Consider the following 23,486-nt stretch of genomic DNA (forward strand, 5'->3'; position numbering starts at 1 on the left):
GAAGAAAGGCTGTTAAATACATCGGGTTAAAGTTGCACTCAGTAACTTTTGTCTTTGTGTCATCTTGAACTTACACTGACAGTTACCGGCTCGAATGCAGCATAATTTATGCGCACAACGCAGAGGCCATTTGTTGTCCTATTACCCTGTAAACATGCTGGGCGAAGCCGAGCTACAATCGCATTGTCTGGTAGTCCGACTTCAAAAATTATGTGATTTCAGTCTAACGACTAGAGCGTTTATGTGACATTATAAAAAGACAAATTAACCTTTAAAGTGCATGTAAACGGGCTGACTGAAATAGGTGTTCTGAGATATAATAGTGAGTGTCTGCCCTTTTTAAGCCAATCAGAAAACTCTACGTGTTATGCCTTTTAATCATTTTGCACGGTCTAAGGGGGAGGGCTAGGGGGGCTTTGCTCCCCTAGATTTTTCTTGTGCCCCTCAGAAATTTTGGATTCCCCCCCACTCCGGTCGGATGGCCCACTCTTACCTGGTTGGACTGCGAAACTAGAGAACCTATTGCCCACCCTAAATGCCTCATGAAAAACCTAGGAGTAACAATTGAATTTAAATGTCTCAGCAAATATTATTGACTGCTTTGGGAAAATATGAAGATTTGGCCAAGTTCTTTAACCTGGGCAACAGTAACCACTCATGTGATCTGCCTGATATGCCAGTTCTCTTTTTGTGAACCATGTCTGCCTCATTTGAATAGTAAATAAAGTGCAAAGGATGTCACTTGTGTGATTAATTTACATGAGTGATGTGTAAAGATGATCATGAAGCAAAAAACGACAAAGAAAGCAAACATACTTGTAGGGCAGGTCTTTGCAGTCTCCAAATTAGATGTCTAAAACAAATGTTCCATTTCAGATGTACGTCACTGTTCTGAGGGCACAAGCATATAATGTTCGCATTAAAACACTGAAAACCTTTAGTTAAATACCAAAACTTTATAATAATTGTAACAACAGCACAGTCTTCTCAACCCTTTTAAAATGACCCTGTTGGATTTCATATAATGTTCACATTAAAACACTGAAAACATTTAGTTAAATACAATTCTTTATAATATTTGTAACAACAGCACAGTCTTCTCAACCCTCTTAAAATGACACTAGTTGTTTTCATGTTTTTGTCTTTATTGTCCTGCATCGTGTTATTTTAGGACTTCCTGTCTTTCTCTGTAAGGTAGCAGCCACCCTAAAGCCTGGCCAGTTACATGAATCATAGCTTTTCCATGACATGTGTTTTACAAAGGGGAAACAAATGCAAGCGCAACACCAGTATTTTCCTTGTTTAAAGTACTGAATGGATATTTTTAAACTCACATTTCAATCTTAGTTTGAGCTGTTAGTTATAGAAAGCATTCACACATAGTTACTGCTTTGGAAGGCCCACATATTTAGGCTATACAAATAAGCACAGCTGCTTGATAGGCCAGGGGCCTTTTGTTTTTAATCTTGTTTTTGTTCCCATTAATTGTAAAAAGAGTAAAACCTGAAAAATCTAAGTAATATTACATCTGAAAAAAAGCATATCACTATTAAATAAGGGCATTTCTGATAATGGCAATGTTCATAAAACCATTTCATCAATATCAATAACGAAATTTGGATAAACCAAGTAACACAAGTATGATATAAACTCAGCAAAAAAGAATGTCCCTTATTCAGGACACTGTATTTTAAAGATAATTTTGTAAAAATCCAAATAACTTTACAGATCTTGATTGTAAATGGATTAAACAATGTTTTCCATGCTTGTTCAATGAAACATAAACAAATAGTGAACATGCACCTATAGAATGGTCATTCAGAAACTAACAGCTTACAGACAATTAAGGTCACAGTTATAAAAACTTAGGACACTAAAGAGACCTTTCTACTGACTCTGAAAAACACCAAAAGAAAGATGACCAGGGTCCCTGCTCATCTGTGTGAACGTGCCTTAGGTATGCTGCATGGAGGCAAGAGGACTGCAGATGTGGCCATGTCCGTACTGTGAGACACCTAAGACAGCACTAAAGGGAGACAGGAAGGACAGCTGATCATCCTCACAGTGGAAGACCACATGCAACAACACCTGCACAGGATTGGTACATCTGCATATCACACCTGCAGGACAGGTTCAGGATGGCAACAACAACTGCCCGAGTTACACCAGGAAAGCACAATCCTTCCATCAGTTCTCAGACTGTCTGTAATAGGCTGAGCGAGGCTGGACTGAGGGCTTGTAGGCCTGTTGTAAGGCATCACCAGACATCACCGGCAACCATGTTGCCTATGGGCACAAACCCACCTTCGCTGGATCAGACAGGACTGGCCAAATGGGCTCTACACTGACGAGGCACAATTTTGTCTCACTAGGGGTGGTGATATAAGTATTGCTTATATATCTGTTTTCAGGCTTTAATCCTTAACATCAGACATTTTTCAGCACACATCATGTATTCCCCCGCATTATTCACCTATCGCGAGTCAACTGCATGCATTTTCCATGTGCATCCATTTGTCTCCTCTGTGTTACATGGATTACTGCATCGATCTCAAAGCACCGCTTATCAAGAACAACCAACAACAACAAACATTTGCATAAGGGATTCACATCGAGCTCAAACCCTAACTGCTCAGGAACAACCAACAACTACAAACAACTGTGGTAAGTCATGGCATCCGCTCATGTTATTTCTTCCTGCATTGCATGTCACATGTTTATAATAGCCTCTTCCATCAGCAGTGAGGGATTCACATGTGATAAATGTAAGGAATTAGTCAGGCTGATGGAGAAGGTTAATGAGTTAGAGACACGCATCCGAACGCTAGTGGAGGTCAGTGAGAAAGAGAAGACAGTAGATACTGTTTTTCGGATGCAGGCAGTACAGAGAGCAAAACACTCAATTTGGTTCCGGCTGTAGAGCCCCCGCAGCAAGGTGATTGGGTGATGTCTCAGCGGCATACTCGCTCAGCAAAGTGACACCACTCTTCTGTTCCTGTTAGGGTTTCCAATTGATGCTCCCCACTCAGTGATGCACCCACTGAGAATCATGTTGAAAGAGCCCTTGTTATTGGTGATTCTATTGTAAGGAACGTGGAAATATTGTTAAATATTATTTATTTAACAATAAGGTGGAACTATACTATTGTTAAATGCATTTCGTGTTACAGAGCGTCTGACATCAAATCAAATTTACAAGTGCTGGCTAATGTTAAACGTAGATTTTCTAAACTTGTTATTCTTGTCAGCACTAATGATGTCCGGCTTCGCTATTCGGAAATCACTAAAGATAATGGGCAAGAGGTGTGTGAGTTTGCAAAAACAATGTCAGACACTGTAATATGCTCTGGCCCCCTCGCTGCTCGTCGTGGTAATGAGGTTTATAGTAGATTAGTGTCACTGAATGGCTGGATGTCTGAGTGATGTCAGACAATTGGAAGAGTTTTTGGGGTAGACCTGACCTGCTAAAGAGAGATGGACTCCATCCCTCCAGGGAAGGTGCTGCTCTCCTCTAGTAATTTGTCTCATAGTCTTAATAATGATAGTATTTGACTAACTAGGGCCCAGGTCAGGAAGCAGACAAACAGGTTAATCCAAAAGTCTACTAGCTGCCTTGAGACGTCACTTAGGTCACATAAACTACAAAATTTTGATTAAGGTCAAACTTGAACAAAACAAAACATTTTAAGATAAACATCATATAAAGATAGGGCTACTAAACATTAGATCTCTTTGTACCCAAGCACTAATTGTAAATTAAATGATTACAGATCATAGTTTGGATGTGCTCTGTTTGACTAAAACCTGGCTTAAACCGGATTAATATATTAGTTTAAATGAATCTACTCCCCAGGGTATTGTTATAAACATGAGCCTCGTCTGAATGGTCAAGGAAGAGATGTTGCTACAATTTATAGTGAAGTTTTTGGTGTTACTCAGAGGACAGGATATACATTTAAGTCTTTTGAATTAATAATGCTTAATGTGACACTGTCAGATATAAATAAAAAAAACTTTTTTTTTACCCTTGCTACAATATATAGATCACCCGGGCCTTATTCTGATTTCCTTGGTGAATTTGCAAATTTTTCATCAGATCTTGTAGTTATCGTAGATAGAGCTTTAATTGTTGGTGACTTCAACTTTCACATAGATAATGAAAATGACACATTGGGATTAGCATTTATCGATATTCTCAACTTTCTTGGAGTCAGAAAAAATGTAACAGGACCAATTCATCGCCATAATTATTGTTGATGTTGATAATATAGAAATTCTGCCGCAGAGTGATAACATCTGGGATCATTACCTCGTCTCTTGTATGCTGCGATCAGCCAATGTTACGCAATCTACACCACGCTATCGTTCAGGTGGAACTATTCTTTCGACCACTAAAGATAGCTTCATAATAATCTTCCAGATCTATCTCATACACTCAGTAAACCCCAAAGCCTAGAAGAACTTGATGAAATAACAGAAAATATAAATACAGTCATCTCTAGCACTCTTGATAGTGTCGCCCTCCTTTGATTAAAAACAATTAAAGAAAAAGCCCTGAACCATGTACAATGATCACACTCATACTTTCAAGACAGCAGCTTGTAAAATGGATTGCAAGTGGAAGAATAGAAGATTAGCATTGCTTGGAAGGATAGTGTCTGTAGCTACAGACAGGCACTAAAAGCTGCCAGATCAGCTTAGTAAACTCCTAGAAAATAACCACAACAATCCTAGGTGTTTATTCAGTACTGTAGCTAAATTGGTTAGGAATAAATCCTCAACAGGGACAGATATTCCATCACAGCACAAGAGTAATGATGTCATGAATTTCTTTACTGATACAATTTAAATAATCAAAATTATTTAAAAGTAATTAAAAATGAAATTATGCAATCATCTGTCATAGCACCTCAGAAAACAGTGTCTCATAATTTTCCTCATGTGCAACTTCAATCCTTCGCTGTCATAATTCATGAAGAGCTAACAAAACTTATCGAAACATCAAAAGCCACAACATGTTTGTTAGATCCAATACCAACTAAGCTCTTAAAAGAGGTATTCCCTGTAATCTCAGAACATCTTCTTAATATTATTAACTCTTCACCATCCTTAGGACATGTCCCAAGAAACTTTAAAATGGCAGTTATCAAACCACTTATTAAGAAGCCACAACTTGACAAGTTAATTGGCTAATTATATACCGATTTCAAATCTCCCATTTATGTTGAAAATATTAGAAAAGGTAGTATCCTCCCAAATATATATTAATTTCTACAGAGAAATAGTATATATGAACAATTTCAGTCAGGATTTAGGCCTCATCACAGTATAGAGACTGCACTTATCAGAGTTACAAATGACTTGCTCTTATCATCTGATCATGGCTGCATTTCTCCTCTAGTGCTTTTAGATCTTAGTGCTGCATTCCACACGATAGATCACGACATTCTCTTGAATAGGCTAGAGAATTATGTTGGCATCTGTGGAGTTGCATTATCATGGTTTAGGTCCTATTTAGCAGACCGATACCACTTTGTCTATGTAAATGAGGAATTGTCAAACCAAACAAAAGTATAGAGTGCCACAGGGATCAGTTTTAGGGCCTCTGCTTTTCTCCTTGTATATGCTTCCCCAGGGAGATATTATCAGGAATCGTGGCAATAAGTTTCCACTGTTATGCCGATGATACCCAACTTTATATTTCTTCAAAACCTGATGAGATTTCACAATTCTCCAAATTAGCAGTGTATCAATGAAATTTCTTTCTACTCAATTCTGAAAAAACAGAGGTACTAATTATTGGACCAAAAACCTCTAAAAATAAGCAACTAAAATATAATTTGACTCTAGATGGATGTACTGTTACATCATCTTTTACAGTGAATAACTTTAAATACATTTTATATCAATCTGTCCTTTGAAAATCAAATTACCAATGTTTGTAGAACACCATTCTTCCACTACAGAAATATTGCTAAATTACGACACATGCTCTCTGTTGCTACTACCGAAAAACTACATGTGTTCATGACCTCTAGACTAGTTTATTGAAATGCATTACAGGGGGATGTCCAGCAAGATCAATAAATAAACTTCAATTTGTTCAAAATGCAGCAGCCAGAGTGCTGACGAGAACCAAGAAATATGATCATATTAGCCCCATTTTATCATCGTTACATTTTCTACCTGTTAAATTTCGTATTCATTTTAAAATTCTGTTAATTACATACAAAGCTTTGAATGGTCTACCTCTGTAGTACTTAAGTGACCTTCTACCATGCTATATTCCATCACGTTCATTACGATCACCAAATTCTGGCCTGTTAATAGTTCCTAGAATATCAAAATCCACAAAAGGAGGTAGATCCTAAACTATGTAATAGTCTCCCTAACACTATTCGAGATGCAGACACACTCACTCAGTTTAATTCTAGACTACAGACTCATTTATTTAGCCAGGCATACACCTAATTTATCCTTCAACTCACAATTAGGCTGATTTAGTAAGGTCTGCCAGAACCAGAAACAGTGATCATGATCTATAACTCTGCAATAAATTGAATGGCGTCTATGCTAATATTTTATTTGTTTCCCTGTCTCAACCTCAGGACTCCAATCCTGAGGTCACCAGAACCGGCTGGATTCAGCTCCATTCCTGCTTCGTGTTGGACTCCACTGCTACGTTTAGCTGTGTGATGATGACTAATAGCAGTCGTTGCCAGTCAAACATCACTTCAGTATATTACGATGGACTTCAGAGGATGAACTGATGCCAACTCCAACCATAAATTCATGGGATACATCATAAACCATTGCCTGAACCTTGGACTTAGGATGGACCTCACTGAAATTACCTGCCAGGTTGAACTGTGATACACCTCACTGATCTCTGCCTGCATCACCTCTGTCTAATGATGGACTACACTCTTATAATGGAATACATAGACTATCAATTAAGTGCCAACAAAACACTTCATCAGCCAAATAACAAGGACAATTGCATCTATGTGAACTTCTGCAGTTAATCCAGGATGGACTTCAAAGACATTAGTCATTAATCTTACAGTTCATGACACATTAACACTTACACATTAAAATGATTAAACCGTGACTTGCACTATACATAAGTAATATTGACATTATATTCATGATGTTAGCCAGAGGGGAACTGGCCCCCACAGTGAGTCTGGTTTCTCCCAAGGTTATTTTTCTCCATTAACCAACATATGGAGTTTTGTGTTCCTTGCCACAGTCACCTTCGGCTTGCTCACTGGGGTTATAAATAAAATTATTATTTAATTACTTATTTTTAAACATAATTCAAATCGTATTTTATCAAACTACACAATGATGACCTAAGACATTATAGATATTACAGTTTTATCTTCGGTTAATGCTTGATCTTCTGCAAAGCTGCTTTGAAACGATGTGTGTTGTGAAAGGTGCTAAACAAATAAAAATGACTTGACTTGATGGTCTTGACTCGCATTTATCGTCGAAGGAATGAACTTTACACTGAGGCCTGCACTCTGGAGTGGGACTAATTTGGAGGTGGAGGGTCCGTCATGGTCTGGGGCGGTGTGTCACAGCATCATCGGACTGAGCTTGTTGTCATTGCAGGCAATCTCAACGCTGTGCGTATCGGAAGACATCATGTGGAACCCTTCCTGCAGGCTCATCCTGACATGACCCACCAGCATGATAACACCACCCGCCATACTGCTTGTTTTCAGTGTGATTTCCTGAAAGACAGGAATGTCATTGTTCTGCCATGGCCAGCAAAGAGCCCGGATTGCAATCCCATCGAGCACGTCTGGGACCTGTTGGGTAGGAGGGTGAGGGCTAGGACCATTCCCCCAAGAAATGTCTGGGAACTTTCAAGTGCCTTGGTGGAAGTGAGGGGTGACATCTCACAGCAAGAACTGGCAAATCTGGTGCAGTCCATGAGGAGGAGATGCACTGCAGTATTTAATGCAGCTGGTGGCCACACTATATACTGACTGTTACTTTTGATTTTGAAAAGTAACAGTCCCCCCCCCCCCCACCCTTTGTTCAGGGACACATTATTCAATTTCTGTTAGTCACATGTCTGTGAAACTTGTTCAGTTTATGTTTTAGTTGTTGAATCTTTTTATGTTCATACAAATATTTACACATGTTAAGTTTGCTGAAAGTAAAAGCAGCTGAAAGTGAGAGGAAGTTTACAATGACTTTATGACTCATGCTATTACACAAAGCAAATGAATTGAAAAATTGCTGTTGATTTATACTAATATGCGAAGCAATGACTGCATCTCATTAGAACTGACAAAGCAGGTTTGTCGAGATGCTCATGTCTAATTCTCATAAAAAAGCCTCCGACTGTGTCAATATAAAAATTGATCACTAAAGAGTTTATATAACACTTATCCAATGTTTGCAAATGTTGTAGCTATGCGTGACTTTACATTTTGATCATCTGATGTTTTTAAATGTCATGTAAATCCACAGTTGTTGGATTACTTTGAATAAACTGATTGCAGGTAGTTTTCGTCATATTGATGAATTATAACATTATATTGCATTGTGATATAGCATATGAAATTTGCTTATTATTGTGAATAATATTAAGTTGTGGTGCATGCTTAAGCTATTACTACTTTTTTAAATATTGCATTTCGACACATACCCCATCGCAAACGATTTGAATGATAGATTAACTTAAACTTTGTGGCTTAAGTATTTCCCTGTTGGATTAGAAAACGGGCGAAAAATACCCATAGACTTATACGGTGGGACCCAGTCATTTGGTAACATTTGGACATCAGATGCTGAGAATAATCTGATAATTTCAAATCTCATGCAAATGTACGTTTTTACAATGTATTTTTAATTTTGTTTTGAATACGCTGATTTTTGGTATTTATCAACGTATTGGTGTGCACGTAAGCACTCATTGAGAATATAAAATAGACTTGGGGGTGCATTACATTAACTTGGTCTCAAAGTAATCATCTAGCACCCACCTAGCAATGCCTTGACAACACTCAAGAGCACCTAACAGTGTGGCAGCGAGTTATACATTGACTTGAACCAGTTACTTTTTCTTCAGAAAAATTTATTTGCCTATTCTGTCTGCATTTTTGAAAGAAATTTTATTCCCCTTAAATTGGCATAAGAAGATAATGTGACAAATAACTTTTCTCATCTTTACTGGTTCACTCTCTGGATATTTACAAAATCATTTTTAACTAAATAAGTCAAGTTTGTCAAGACAAACTTTGATGTTTAATAGAAGATTAAAGGCCTTTTGTGTTAAAAAATAAATAAATAAATTGGCAATTGGAGTTTGAATAACAATCCTTACAAAAAATCGAAACTAGATGCAAAATTGCAGCAAATTTGCCGCTCATTATTTTCACATGAAAATTAGCTTTTGATTTGCCACAAATATCAAGTCAAGTCAAGTCAAGTGGTTTTTATTGTCGTTTCAACCATATACAGTTAGTACAGTACACAGCGAAACGAGACAACATTCCTCCAGGACCATGGTGCTACATAAAAACAACAAAGGACAAAAACAGAACCACATGAGACTACACAACACTAAATAAAATACCTATATAAAGTGCACGTGCAAACATGTGCAAGAAGTATGGGACAGTACAAGAAATTTCAAACAATGAACAGGACAATAGGCACAGTGAGAGACAGTGCAGCTCTTAAGTGGTAGAGGTGAACATTTGGCAACAATGGACAATTTGCTGCAAAGCATTTGAAAATGATCAGTGGTGAATTTGCGGCAAGGAATGTTCAAATTGTTAAATGCAATGCTCGCCCATACGAAAAATCGAGAGTTCATGGCAAATTTGCCATAAACTCTTCCATTGGTCAATTTGAACATTCCATTAATGTAAGTCTATAGTTCCCAATTTTTGATCGTCTGCTGTTCGAGAAGCTGCACCGTTGCGAGCTGGATACACAAATTGGCAAGTTCAGCTACAATACACTTAAGCACGTCTTTGTTTTGCCAGATGCCGTTGATCTGACATTGCACATTTTCATCAGCCCAAATATTCAGAAGAGCCCTGATTTTGTCTATTGACCAGTACTTATGATTCTCCATTCTCCGTTGAGGTGAGCTGGTAGCTAGATATGAAATATTGGGAAAGGAGTGCTGACCCTCTGACCTATCTCAGCTAAACTCCGCCTTTGACATTGACCCTGCATAAGTCCCAAGTTAGCCTTATCTGGCCCAAGGTTAATTGGCCAGGGCGCTTGGCCGTTGGCCCCAAGGAAGCCCCAGAAGTGACAGTGGAAATGCAACTGGGCCTGGCACACACTAGCACGCCCACATTTGGCCCGATAGTGGAAATGCGGCTATCCAACTTTTTCCTAGGGGTCTTACTGGGGAAATGAATGTGGGTGGGACTTCCATCGGAAGTTGTTCTACAGCATTCCCTAGTTCTGGCTGCAGTCATTTTAAGACCCTGTTTACAGCTGTTAATTAGATGCATTTCGGATGATCTGATCGCAAAGGTCAGCGCTAAATATAATTGTAAACGGGGCGCAAAATGTTTTGTGATTGGATCACAAAAAACACAAACAGAGGTAGTCAAAAACTTCAATGCATTTGAAGTTTAAAACGGCATCTTGATGTGTCCCGGACATCAGCAAAGTACCACCTCTCACCAGTCAATCACCCGCTGAATAAAAGTTTAAACTTAAGTGCGGATTTAAAACAGTCCGATCGGAAAACTTGAAAAAGCAATTACATACGCAAGTATGAGAAATTCACAGCTCTTCCTCAGTGTGTCTGTCTGATTTGAACATGGAGGGTGACAAGATGACAAGCACACACATCTGAAGCTGAACTAACACAGGTACTCCACTAAAACAACCAATAATTTTGCTCAAAATGTTGCATTTGTACTTTAAATCTCAGTGAGCCTAAAACTGTGAGACGGTTTTGTTTGTGCTTTCTTTGCTTTTATGATTTTATTTTATTTATTTACAGTGTATTAGCATACAGTAAGACACTGATATAGTGATTGATGTGCATAAGAAATCATACACGCTCTCCTAAAAATCCCAACACCACAACGAAAGAATGAGTGGACGTCTGCCGCAACAACAGCTGTGTCAACTTGACAATAGAAGTAACGCCCATATTTTTCGCTAAGCATCACGGGACGTAGAAAAAGGTTGGATTGAAGAATGTTCAAATTCCAACTGTCAAACTCCAACTGTCAAAATATTCAAATGTTAACAAGTACATACAAAACCGTTAATCTGCTTGAAGAGTTGATGTCAAACTCTGTTGGCTCTGAAGTTATAAGACAGATAATAGCCCACAGCAAGGGCATGTCTCACTAGTTTCAGCAAGATCAAGATTTAAGCAAGCACACCTGGCCAATTGTTTTCCCAAACAGATTTGCTCCAAGTTCAAGTTTATTCAAATGTACTGTAGGTTGTTGGTGGGTCATAATGTTTCATTACAACACTTTACAAAGTGCATAATAACAGTTCAAATTAATGCACGAATAGAAAATTGTGTATAATATCAAACCATACCTGCCAAAACCTGAAAAATTGTTGGTTCATGGATCGCATGTGTGAGGAACGGCAGCCGGTGGAGTTTCTGGTGCCCCCCTAGGGTAAGATGGTGCCCCCGTAGGGAGTAGGTGCACCACGCATATAATATGCATATAGGGAATGGCGGTACCGATCAATAATACCACTTTGAAGATGAATAATACCAAGATGTGTATTCAGATGGTCCCTTACCCCATCCTTGACAGTTTTAACACTAAATGCTTTTTGAGCTATTCATAATAAAAAGTGTATATCCTTTCTTATATGCTGCGAATTTCCTGACCCATGACTTAAAATTTATTAATATTTTTTTTTGTCTTATATCTTCTTTGTCTTATTTATATATACATATGTGTTTATATGTATTTTTATGTTGTGTTTTTTATTATTTCTTTTTTTTCCTTCATCTGTAATGCGTAATTCTGTACATCTTAATGAACATTTAACCTTCATTTTTCAATAAAAATATCCACCGTTTTATCACAATGTGAGGACTTTTCAGACTGTCCCTTACCACACCCTTCACAGTTTTAGCAGATTTCAGCTCAATGTGTGGACTTTTCAGATGACCCCTTACTCAACGTATGAAAAATGTCCACCTTATATCGATGTTAAATTAATGATCTGGAACACTTTTGCCATGACGCCATCTGACCAGTTTACAGGACAAATAGCGTCATTTCATATTTAAATATGGGTCGATCTTGTATTTTACGGGCAGGTGCAACCAACCCTACCTGGAGGTCATATTACATTCTCATGAGCGAAGTGCGGATGTGAGAAAACACGAGTTAATTGGTAGAAATTGTAAATCGGGAGTACAGCGGGAGGAGGGGTGGAAAAACAGGAGAAACACGGTAAAATCAGGATAGTTGGCAGGTATGTATCAAACATTCCGAAAATTACAGTTCTTACACGCTCAAACAACTGATCATTTCTATGGACGCCTTTAACATCTTCACTGACTGCACATATGGCTCATGTGACATATTTCATGTTTTCTAAATTCATACGAAAGAGTAACAAACCTACAGACCGAAATTACACATGTTGTCAGCCACTGACTGTCTTGTGAGACACAAAGTTTTATTCTTGTAGGGGCGCTTGACGCTCTGAAAACCAAATCCTCCATGCATCTGCATTTAAATCTCAGAATGTTTTTTTTACATCCCTTTGGAGATATTTTACACTGGGTAGTTATTTTAAATAAAAACTGATAATTGCAAGAATTCATACCTGTGAATGGAAATCCTCCTCTGCATAATCTATAAAAGCATTTTAAAAAATCCTCGTTCAATAATAATAAACGACTTTGATTGGCCCATCCTAGCCGGCCCTGAGAAAAGTAGCAGGTGACACCAGCATCTACGCTAGAGGGGATTGTGTGACACTAGTTGGGTGAAACCAACTTGTACTACGGAGGGGGGAATTAAGTTTTTTTCTGATTATGACATGCTCAAAGTCACGCAATTGCAAGGTATCTCATAATAAAGTATTGATAAAAAATATATAAACAACGACAGTTGCATTATTGGGGCACTGACCCCCCCGAATAAAATAAAATAAAACAATCGCCAATGGTAGACTTCCTGCAGCCCTAATGGACATCATAATAAATGGAGAATTTTGCAAATATAAGAATCAGTCACTGAAAATCCAATATTCATTGACCAATAATCTGAATGCACAACTAATAATTATAGAAATTGTGTTTTATTTTCATAACATAATTAAATCTAATGTAACTAATGAATCAAACTAACAATCATTAACTAATATTCATGCTTTTCAGTCATCATTTCAAGTAATGCATGCTCCTAATCTATATAAATCATGTTTACTAAATTAATCTCATGCCAAGACATGAGGACAACTAACCATGAAACACCACCGAGCACAGCAGTTTTCACACTCTAGACCTTTGTTTCATGAAGTCTAATGCTTTAACTGCTCAGTGCTTCAAGGGTTGAGAGTAATCCACCATAAATAAGATTCAAAGGTCCTTCATGTCTACAGCCAAGAAAAGGTCAACAGAAGACAGTCACTGAAGCATGTGGTCCCTGTAACTCTTGCCACAGTCACCTTCAGCTTGCTCACAGGGGTTCTAAAAACAATTGTTTAATTTTTATACACAATTTACAATCAAATTACACAATGATCACTCTAAGACTTACAGTTTCATTTTTTGTTAATGCACGATTTCCTGTAAAGCTGTAAAGTTGAAACGATATGGGTTGAGAAAAGCGCTATACAAATAAACATGACTTGACTGTTGACTATGAACACTTTATCTCAGCAGATAACCTCCAAACACACTGCTGCCAAAAACAACGGTCTTCCTTAACCACTTAAATAACCTTCATTAACAGATAAATAAACAAAAGCGTAAATACAGGCAGATGTTTCAAAAAGTGTTGAAGAACACTGTGAGTGTTTCTCAGTAATTGTTAACACAATAAATACAGTTCAAAATGAAGTCTGTGGACTTTCAATGGGACATGTCCACAGTTAAAGGTGCACTCAGTAACTTTTTCCTCATTAAAAAAAGTTTTACTCTTTAAGAAATGAATAGTCATTTTGAAACAAATATATATAATCATGACTACTCACATGAGATGAAGACTCCAGTCATTTCAGTAACCTTATAAAAGCTGTTTTATTCTACATGGAGAGGGTCTCCTCGTGGGGGCTGCCATTTTAGAATCACATGACCAGCCAAATACTACTTGCTTAATCTTGGGAACCGCCTTGTTTATGGACACTTTCACTCATGGATAAAATTAATCATGGCTTGGAATATGATGCACGAGTTACATGGACTAGTTTTACGATATCTTTGGGTCCTTTTTTAAGCTTTAAAGTGAGTCACTATCCACTGCTATTGTATTGAAAAGACAGGGACATTCATTGCAATTTCTCCTTTTGTGTTTCACAGAAGAGAGTAAGTCAAATGGGTTTGGAACAACAAAAGGGTAAGTAAATGATGATAGAATTTTCCTTTGTGGGTGAACTATCCCTTTAATACGAGTGTAAACTGTGCTATTCTCTTTAGGTTGAGAAGCTTCAGCACTTACATTTTCCCATCACACAGTCAGATGGCATTTGAAGAATACAAATGCAGCAAATTAACCATGTAAAAAACAGGAACATGTAAAAGTCTTGCTGGTCGACCACTGTACTATTTCTTACCTAAAGCCTGTCTTTTAAAAAATTGTAGCTCTCTGTACTGTAGAACAACTTCCGATGGAATTCCCACCCACATTCGTTTCCCCAGTAAGACCCCTATGAAAAAGGTGGATAGCCGCATTTTCACTATCGGGCCAAATATGGGCATGCTAGTGTGTGCAAGGCCCAGTTGCATTTCCACTGTCACTTCCGGGGCTTCCTTGGGGCCAACGGCCAAGTGCCCTGGCCAATTAACCTTGGGCCAAATAAGGCTAACTTGGGACTTATGCAGGGTCAATGTCAAAGGCGGAGTTTAGCTGAGATAGGTCAGAGGGTCAAGACTCTCTCATCATTTATTCATGCCATCACAGATGTGTATTGCTTTCTTCTACTGAACACAAACAGATTTTTAGAAGAATATCTCAGCTCTGTAGGTCTATACAATGCAACTCAGTAGTGGCGAGAACATTGAAGCATATAAATGCAAATCTACATGACTCCAGTGGTTAAATCCATGTCTTCAGAAGTGATATGATAGGTGTGGGTGAGAAACAGATCAATATTTATGCACTTTCACAGGAGGACAGAGTTTTTTGTGACATTATTCGTACATATCCCTACCTACTGAGCAGGGAGGAGAAAAAAAGAAGGGATAAAGCAGAGGAAAAGAATAAATAAATAATAATTGCATAACAGCCCAGTAGGTAGTGATATGCAAAATATGATTTGGGTCCCTCCTTTAAAGTAAATCTATGGAACAAGCACCACTAATAATACCCCCCAAAAAAAAAAAACAGATGCTGTCTTTAGGCCTACCAAGCATGAAGTAGGTCAGTTTTGTTGAGTTCTCAGAAGAAAAATGCCTATAAGAGAGTCTTGCTTAAAATTATTTAAACCAATTCCTTACGTAAAAACAAAGGGCTTTAGGTTCATTGTCCACAAGTTAGTTGGGGAATTCTGCAAGTCATTGAAACTCAAGAGAAGTTACGAAATTATTCAGAACAAAGCAAGTGCATCTAAAGTGTCATAAGTCTTCCCAGAGAACAATCTAGTTTAACTGCATGTTTTTCACTTGTTTCGTTTGTCACTTGTTTTGGTTGTTACAGGTCACACGACATCCACATGTTTATCCAGGTTAGTCAAGAAAAACTACAGAAGCTTTGAGGAAGTAAGTCATTTACTGATCAGAACAGTCCTCAACTCAACTTATACTTAAAGGAACAGCACACCCACAAATGAAAATCTGTCATTATTTACTCAACCTCATGTTGCTCCAAACCAGTATGACTTGTCCATGGAACACAAAAGGAAATCATATAGGTCAAATAGGTAAAAAAATATAATTTCATTTTCATTGGGTGAAATATCCCTTTAATCACTCAGGTCTCAGCTGCTGAGCACACAAAAGACTTTGAGCAGCCCTTAGGGTGACAGGAAAATGACAAGCACATCATGTGAGCAGGAAAAGGAGTTCAGAGAGATTAAATAACATCCTTATGCGCGTTATCACCCTCCATTGACTCATCTGTTTTACGACTGTTCCTGTAAATAGCCCTGAATTTGGGATTGGCTTCTGAATTGCAAAACTCTAACATGAAACTAAAGAAGGAAAAAACCTTCGGTAAATAAGCCTAGAAATTTGAAGGTAATATACTTGAATGTAAATACTTAAATACATCGATATCTAAACACTGTTAAGAGATAGACAGATAGACAATCATTGACACATGACACTGGATGACACATTGACATGTCAACACGCCTGACCAACTAACGATCAGCAAACAGTGATCAGAATAGGGATGGTATTAGTTTATTAGTTGTATTGTATACTTTATGTACAGTATCTATGTGTCTATGTTGTGGAACAATGTACCAAGACAAATTCCATGTAAGTGTATCTTACTTGGCCAATAAATTGACTGACTGATTAAATAATATTAAGCCAGTCATTTTTAAGCCAATCCTTTTACTACTGATACACTTTCTCAAACCTGACAACTGACCCCTCGTTCGAACGTGAAAATGTAACTTACTCAATTTATTGGTTTGTTTTATATTTATTAGTTGGTATTCACATTTATACAACACCAATTCCAAAAAAGTTGGGACAGTAAGAAAAATGCTAATAAAAACAAAAAGTAGTGATTTGTAAATAATTTTCACCCTTTGCTATAATGAAAACACGACAACTACACATTATATGATGTTTTAGCTTGTGAATTTCATTATTTTTTATGTACAGTCATTTAAAAACAGATGATTGCAACTCGCCCCAAAGAAGTTGAAACAGCAGCAATTTAACACTACTAACAAAAAAAAGAAATAACTGAATAACAGTTGAAATAACTGACTTGTCAATTTGCCAACAGATGCTTCAGCAAATAATCCAGCACTTTGAGAACAATGTTCCCTAAAGACATATTGGAAGAATCTGGGGCATTTCACCCTCTACAGTGCACAACAGTTAAAAGATTCAAGGATTCTGGTCAAATCTTGGTGTGTAAAGGGCAAGACAAAAAACACTTTTGAATAAGCATGACCTCCGATCCCTCAGACGTCACGGTCTTAAAAAACATTATTCATCTGTAATGATATCATGAACATGGGCTTGGGATAACTTCAGTAAACCTTTGTTAGTCAACACCATTCAGCGCTGTATCCACAGATGCAAGTTAAGACTTTACTATGTAAAGGAGAAGCCGTACATCAACACTGTCAAGAAGCACTGCCGATATCTCTGGGCTCATTCTCAGCGTAGATGGAAAGTAGAACAGTGGAACCATGTTTTTTGGTCCAATGAGTCAACACATATACATATATATATATATGTTTTTTGTATTTGGCACCAATCTAGAGACTGTCGAAAATCCCAGGAGATCAGCAGTTACAGCCCATCTGGAACCAACAATCATGCCACGGTACAAATCATTGAGATCAAAATTGTTTCCACATGGTGAGAAGAATACAATCTCAGAATGCTATTCTGAGATACGGTTTGGCAGTTTTGGCAGCATGAGGGGGACCTACACAATATTAGGCAGGTAGTTTTAATGTTGTGGCTGATCGGTGTGCATATATATACACACACACACCAATTCTATACACATGATTCTAAATGCCCCCAAAGCTGTTGAACGGAGGTGGGGCCGCCCTGTGCCGCCCCTGCCGCAAGATGCCACTCTGGGTGACTGCCCATGTCGTCCATGCCTAAATCCACCACTGCATGTGCTTGGTTGCCAAACCTACCTCCACGTCTCTAGATTTGGCTAAAGTCCTTCATTCAGTATAAGTCTATAGGATTTTTCTCACCTGTTTTATCATCCACCAGGCAAAAATGTAAATCCTAGAATCGCCCATGATGCTAGCTTTGAAAAGTAACAGCACACCTCTCTCCAGCAAACTGCACAATTTGACTCATCTTGTATAACTGTAGAGCAAATTTGCAGGTCAAGTTATGTTAAATACTTCTTGTTAAGGGGTTTTCAAATAGTAATAGTCTTGATTAGTACCACCAAATACTGTTATGGGATTGTTTCCCCCTAAAACACTGAATTGGTGAGGTTTTTTTGTTCAAATCATATCAAATGCACAACAACATTTCTGGCAAATTTGAGCGCCCCCTGTTGTCTAAAAAAAGAATGTTTCTCTAGTGAATATTCATTTTCTGTGTTTTAATTTTTTAATTTTTAAAGGAATGCACCATTTTCACAATGATATGCTATATTAGAACTTCCTTTATTGGCAGCATAGACCGCTTACAGTGGTGGCCAAAAATATTGGCACCCTCGGTAAATATGAGCAAAGAATGCTGTGAAACATAATCTGCATGGTTTATCTTTTTGATCTTTCATTCCAAAAAATTCACAAAAATCTAACCTTTAATTGAAGTAAAACAATTGAAAAAGGGGAAATATCAAATTATTAAATACATATTTTTCTCCAAAACACGTTGGCCACAATTATTGGCACCCCTAGAAATTAGTACGAGTAAAATATATCCAACGTATATTCCCATTCATATTTTACATTTTGTTTCTGTACCTGGGTGACTAGGAACATGAAATTGTTCAGTTATGACTTCCTGTTTCACAGGGGGTATAAATATGATGTAACACATAGGCCAAATTCCCTTAATCATCAATCGCATTGGGTTAGACTACAGAATATAGTTCTGATGTGAGGCAAAAGGTTGTTGAGATTCACAAAATGGGAAGTGGCTAAAAGAAAATAGCCATAGCATTGAAAATGCCCATTTCCACCACCAGGGCAATAATTAACAAATTCCAATCAACAAGAGATCTTAAGAATCGGCCTAGAACAGGATGTGTGTCTATATTGTCTCCACGCACAGAGAGGAGGTAGGTTCAAGTGGCCAAAGAATCTCCAAGAATCACAGATGGAGAACTGCAGAAATTAGTTTGGGGTCTTGGGGTTACAAAGTCAAAATTAAAATAACAAAAAAAAAAAACCAGACATTACCTACATCACCACAATGTTTGGGAGGGTTTCAAGAATGACAAAGCATCTGCTCTCATCCAACAACAAACTCAAGCATCTTCAGTTTACCAGACACTACTGAAACTTCAAATGCGCCCAGGTTCTATGGTCAGATGAACCAAAAAAGCGCTTATTGGTAGCAAACACCAGAGACGGGTTTGGTGCACAAAGAGGTGAAGTACCATCCAATGCCTACTGTTAAATGTGGTGCTGCATCTTGAATGTTGTGGGGCTGTTTTTCTGCCAGAGGTCCTGGACACGTTGTTCAAATACATGGCATCACAGACTCTATCAAATACCAGAAGATAAAGAATCAAAACCTGGCTGCCTCTGCCAGAAAGCTTACAATGGGCTGTGGTTGGATCTTCCAGCAGGACAATGATCCAAAATCAACACAAAAATGGTTCACTGACCACAAAATCAAGGTTCTGCCATCGCCATCCCAGTCCCCTGACCTGAACCCCATAGAAAATGTGTGGGATGAACTGTAGAGGAGAGTCCACCAACATGGACCTCTGAATTTGAAGGATCTTAAGAGATTCTGTATGGACGAATGGTCTCAGATCCTTGTAAGGTGCTCTCCAGCCTCTTTAGGCATTCTAAGAGAAGACTGAGATCTTGACAAAGGGAGGTTGCAAAAAGTATTGAATTGTTTCAATTGTAGGTTAGATTTTTGTGACTTATTTTGAATTAAAAATCAAAAGGATAAACAATGCAGTTTTTATTTTTTCACAGCCTTCTTTGCTCATATTTACCAAAGGTAAATGCCAATTTAAGTATCTAAAACTAAATAGTTTTTATAACCCAGTTTTTGGTTATAACATCCTAACTTTTAAGATATAGACAAGGGTTTTTGGACAAACTTCCAGAGATGAACGCAGAGCAGATGGGCTCAGTGGCCCTACGACAGTGGCCCTAAACAATCTCTGGCCCTACGATTGACCCACAACTATCAATCTTCTGTTGCTAAGTCCATGTCCACACTTCTGTTGTTTGAAAACACATACATTTAGCTAGGTTTACACCTCTTATCCACACTGGACACAGTGCTTTAATCCGAAAACGGTGTTTAGAAAATGCTCTCAATTAATGCATATTTCGGATAACAATGATGTTAATAAACTGAAAACGGATGAGTGTGGACGTGGTTTGAAAGTTTACTAGCATCACCATTTTCCAAAGTATGCGATAATGGGGTGTTTTTGAGATGCTCCGTTTTCAGTTGGTAAACGTTGTTCCAGTGTGGAGAGGCTTAAACGTAGCGAAATCAATGCGTTTTCAAACAAAAAGATTAGTATGGACATGGCCTGAAAGCAAATGTTTTTTTTTTCAGACTTTAGTGGATGTGGCCAACACAGATACAGTGGCAAGAAAAAGTATGTGAACCCTTTTGGAATGACCTGCATTTATTAAAAATTTGTAAAAACACACAAATATTGCATTGTTCTTGAACATATTTAATACATAATTCAAACATTCACAGTGTAGGTTGGAGAAAGTATGTGAACCACTAGGTTTATCATGTCAACAAAAGCCAATTAGAGTCAGGAGTTGGCAAACCTACCATTCAGTTAATGAAACGAGATTGGAGGTGTGGGTTAGAGTTACTTTGACTTATAAAAAGCACTCAAACATTTTGAGTTTGCTATTCACAAGAAGCATCTGCTGAGGTGGGCAATGCCTGGCAAAAAACATGTCAGAAGACCTCAGATCAAGAATTGTTGCTTTGCATAAAGCTGGAAAGTGTTACGAAGTTATCTAGAAGAGCTTAGATAGTCACATGTCCACAGTTAGACAAATTGTCTATAAATGGAGACGATTTAGTACCGTGGCTTCTCTCTCTAGAAGTGGCCGTCCGGCTAAGATGAGGGCACAACGCATAAAGCTCAATGATGTAAAAAGAATCCTAAATTGACAGATAAAGACTTGACGAAATTATTGGAACTGTTAACATCAGTTCATGAGTCTAATATAAGGTAATCATTAAACAGGCAGGGTTTCCATGGCAGGACACTACAAAGGAAGCCACTGCTTTACAACAAAAACATTACTGCGTGCCTGAAGTTTGCCAAAGACCACACTGACACTCCACAATGCTACTGGGAAAATGTTCTGTGGACAGATGAAACTAAATCTCAATTGATTGGGAAGAAAAAAAAAAATGGGAAACTGCATACCAACATGAAAACATCATTCTAACGGTGAATTACGGTGGAGGGAGTATCATGATTTGGTGGTGCTTTGGGTCCTGGATTGCTTGCAATCATCAATGGAAATATTTATTCCAAAGCTTATCAAGATATCTTACATGAAAGGTCAGGGTGGCTGTGCACATCTAAAGCTCATTAGAAGTTGGGTGATGCAACAGGATAATGACCCTAAACATTCAAGTAAAACCATAATGTGTTCAATAAAGACATGAAAGATTATAATTGTGTTTTTATCTTAAGCACATTGTGTTTGTCATTACTTGGGACTTGATGAAGTTGAGATCACATTTTATGACCAATTAATGCTGAAAACCAGCTAATCCCAAAGGGTTCACATACTTTTTCTTGCCACCATATATATATCTCTTCTGATTACCAGTTATGTGCTTTAGCCCACTACGCCGCCACCACCACCTCACCATTTTTATTTCAATTTTGGCAGTCTGATAAATATTGAGTAAAAAGGGATGTTAAAAATTGTGACCAATATTACTTGTTCATTCGTCATTCGAATATAGAATGAAAATAGCCTGAAGAGAAATTCCTACAGAGCTCAGTCAGATTGAATGGACAAAATGAAACAGAAATACACAAAGAGAGTTCCTGAGTTCATTACTCTAGAAGTGCTTTTATTGGTTGACAAACTCTGACAAAAACACTCACATTCAAACACATCCTCCAACACATTGAGAGTACAACTTAAAAATAAAAAAAACATGCCCGCACTGAAAATGTTGAGAGGTAAAGTGAAAAAGCCAGGGTATTTATCCTACAAATATTGGCATTGCAGCAGTAAGGAGTTACATATATATACATATATATATATAAATACAATAATAGTCTATATATTGAGAAAAAAACAGTGAAAAACCATTTTGATGAGTCCTTAATACTCTCAATACACATGAGAACAAATGCGTGTTTGCGTTTGTGTGTGCACCTGTGTTTTAATTCCCAACACTGTGTTGACGTGGAAAACGGACTAACCAGTGGAGAAAGTCAGGGAAGGTCAGGCTGAGAAAGTGAGAGAGAGGAAGATTAGATGTGGCTGTGGCTAATCAGGCGAGTGCTGCTTCCTCATTGGCATCTCTATGTAATGTCGTTTCCTTAGGCGTAGGCTCTTAGAGGCCAGCATCGTTGTAGGTTGGCGTGGCAACTTTCAGGATGCTCTTTGCATTTTCCTCCACCAGGGGGCGCCATTTCACTTCTCCTGTTAAGAGAAGGTCTTCTCCATCCAGAGCGTCAATGAACTGCATCTGTGTTGGAGAAAAGAACATCTGTATAATCTGCAGGGGACACCAGGGCTTGTTGTCACAGTGGGCACAATATCTCAGGTTTTGAGTTAAAAGTCCAATTGCATAAATGCTAGCAGTGTTTATATGATGGTTTCAAACACATAGTTCAAAACTGTCTTTAATTAGGATGTTTAATCCTATTATTGAATTCTTTCCATCATATCATCATATTTGTATATTAGCTGTTGGATAAACAAGTGAACAAAATAAATATCACAGATATAATCAAGCAAGGGTGAACTATATAATGGTTACATTTAAACTTTTAAACAGGCACTGTATGTTTTATACACATCAGGTCAAGGCAAGTTGTCACATTTGTATTTGGGCAATATGTTGTACATTTTTAATGCTCATTAAATATCAGTATATTTGGAATAATTCACTAGTTTGATATTTGTGTCTGCTGCCCGTTACATTTTTGTGGATTCCTGAATTGTTTTATACATTTGTTTTTTTTTTTTTTTTTAAACTTAAGATAACATTTATTATGTCATAAAAAAGATTGAGGTGGGAACATTTTTGAATATGGTTTGGAGCAAAAATACAGGTAGAATAAAATGCCTTAATTGTGTTGTTTTTCTAAAGTTGGAGTGCCTATAACTCCAGAAGTATTGAAGCTATATTAATATCCTTTTAGATTTTGGGTCAGAAAAAGCTTCCCTTTTAGCAACTTCATTTTTAAGGCCCTATCTGGTATAATTCCAGACATATGGGGCTCTCAATGTGGCTTCATGCGTGA

General features: G+C 37.8%; 1 protein-coding gene across 1 annotated transcript in view; it reads right to left on the reverse strand.

Annotated features, from left to right (window-relative positions):
* Positions 1-22,056: 22,056 nt before the first annotated feature.
* LOC127646624 (ubiquinol-cytochrome-c reductase complex assembly factor 1) overlaps positions 22,057-23,486 on the reverse strand; it is a 40,012-nt gene continuing 38,582 nt past the window's right edge. The window contains exon 9 of the mRNA XM_052130383.1: positions 22,057-22,705. Coding sequence (XP_051986343.1) covers positions 22,571-22,705 — 135 coding nt within the window. The 3' untranslated portion in view covers positions 22,057-22,570. The remainder of the gene's footprint in view (positions 22,706-23,486) is intronic.

The sequence above is a fragment of the Xyrauchen texanus genome, chromosome 7 (genome assembly GCF_025860055.1).
Source record: "Xyrauchen texanus isolate HMW12.3.18 chromosome 7, RBS_HiC_50CHRs, whole genome shotgun sequence".
Taxonomy (NCBI): Eukaryota; Metazoa; Chordata; class Actinopteri; order Cypriniformes; family Catostomidae; genus Xyrauchen; species Xyrauchen texanus.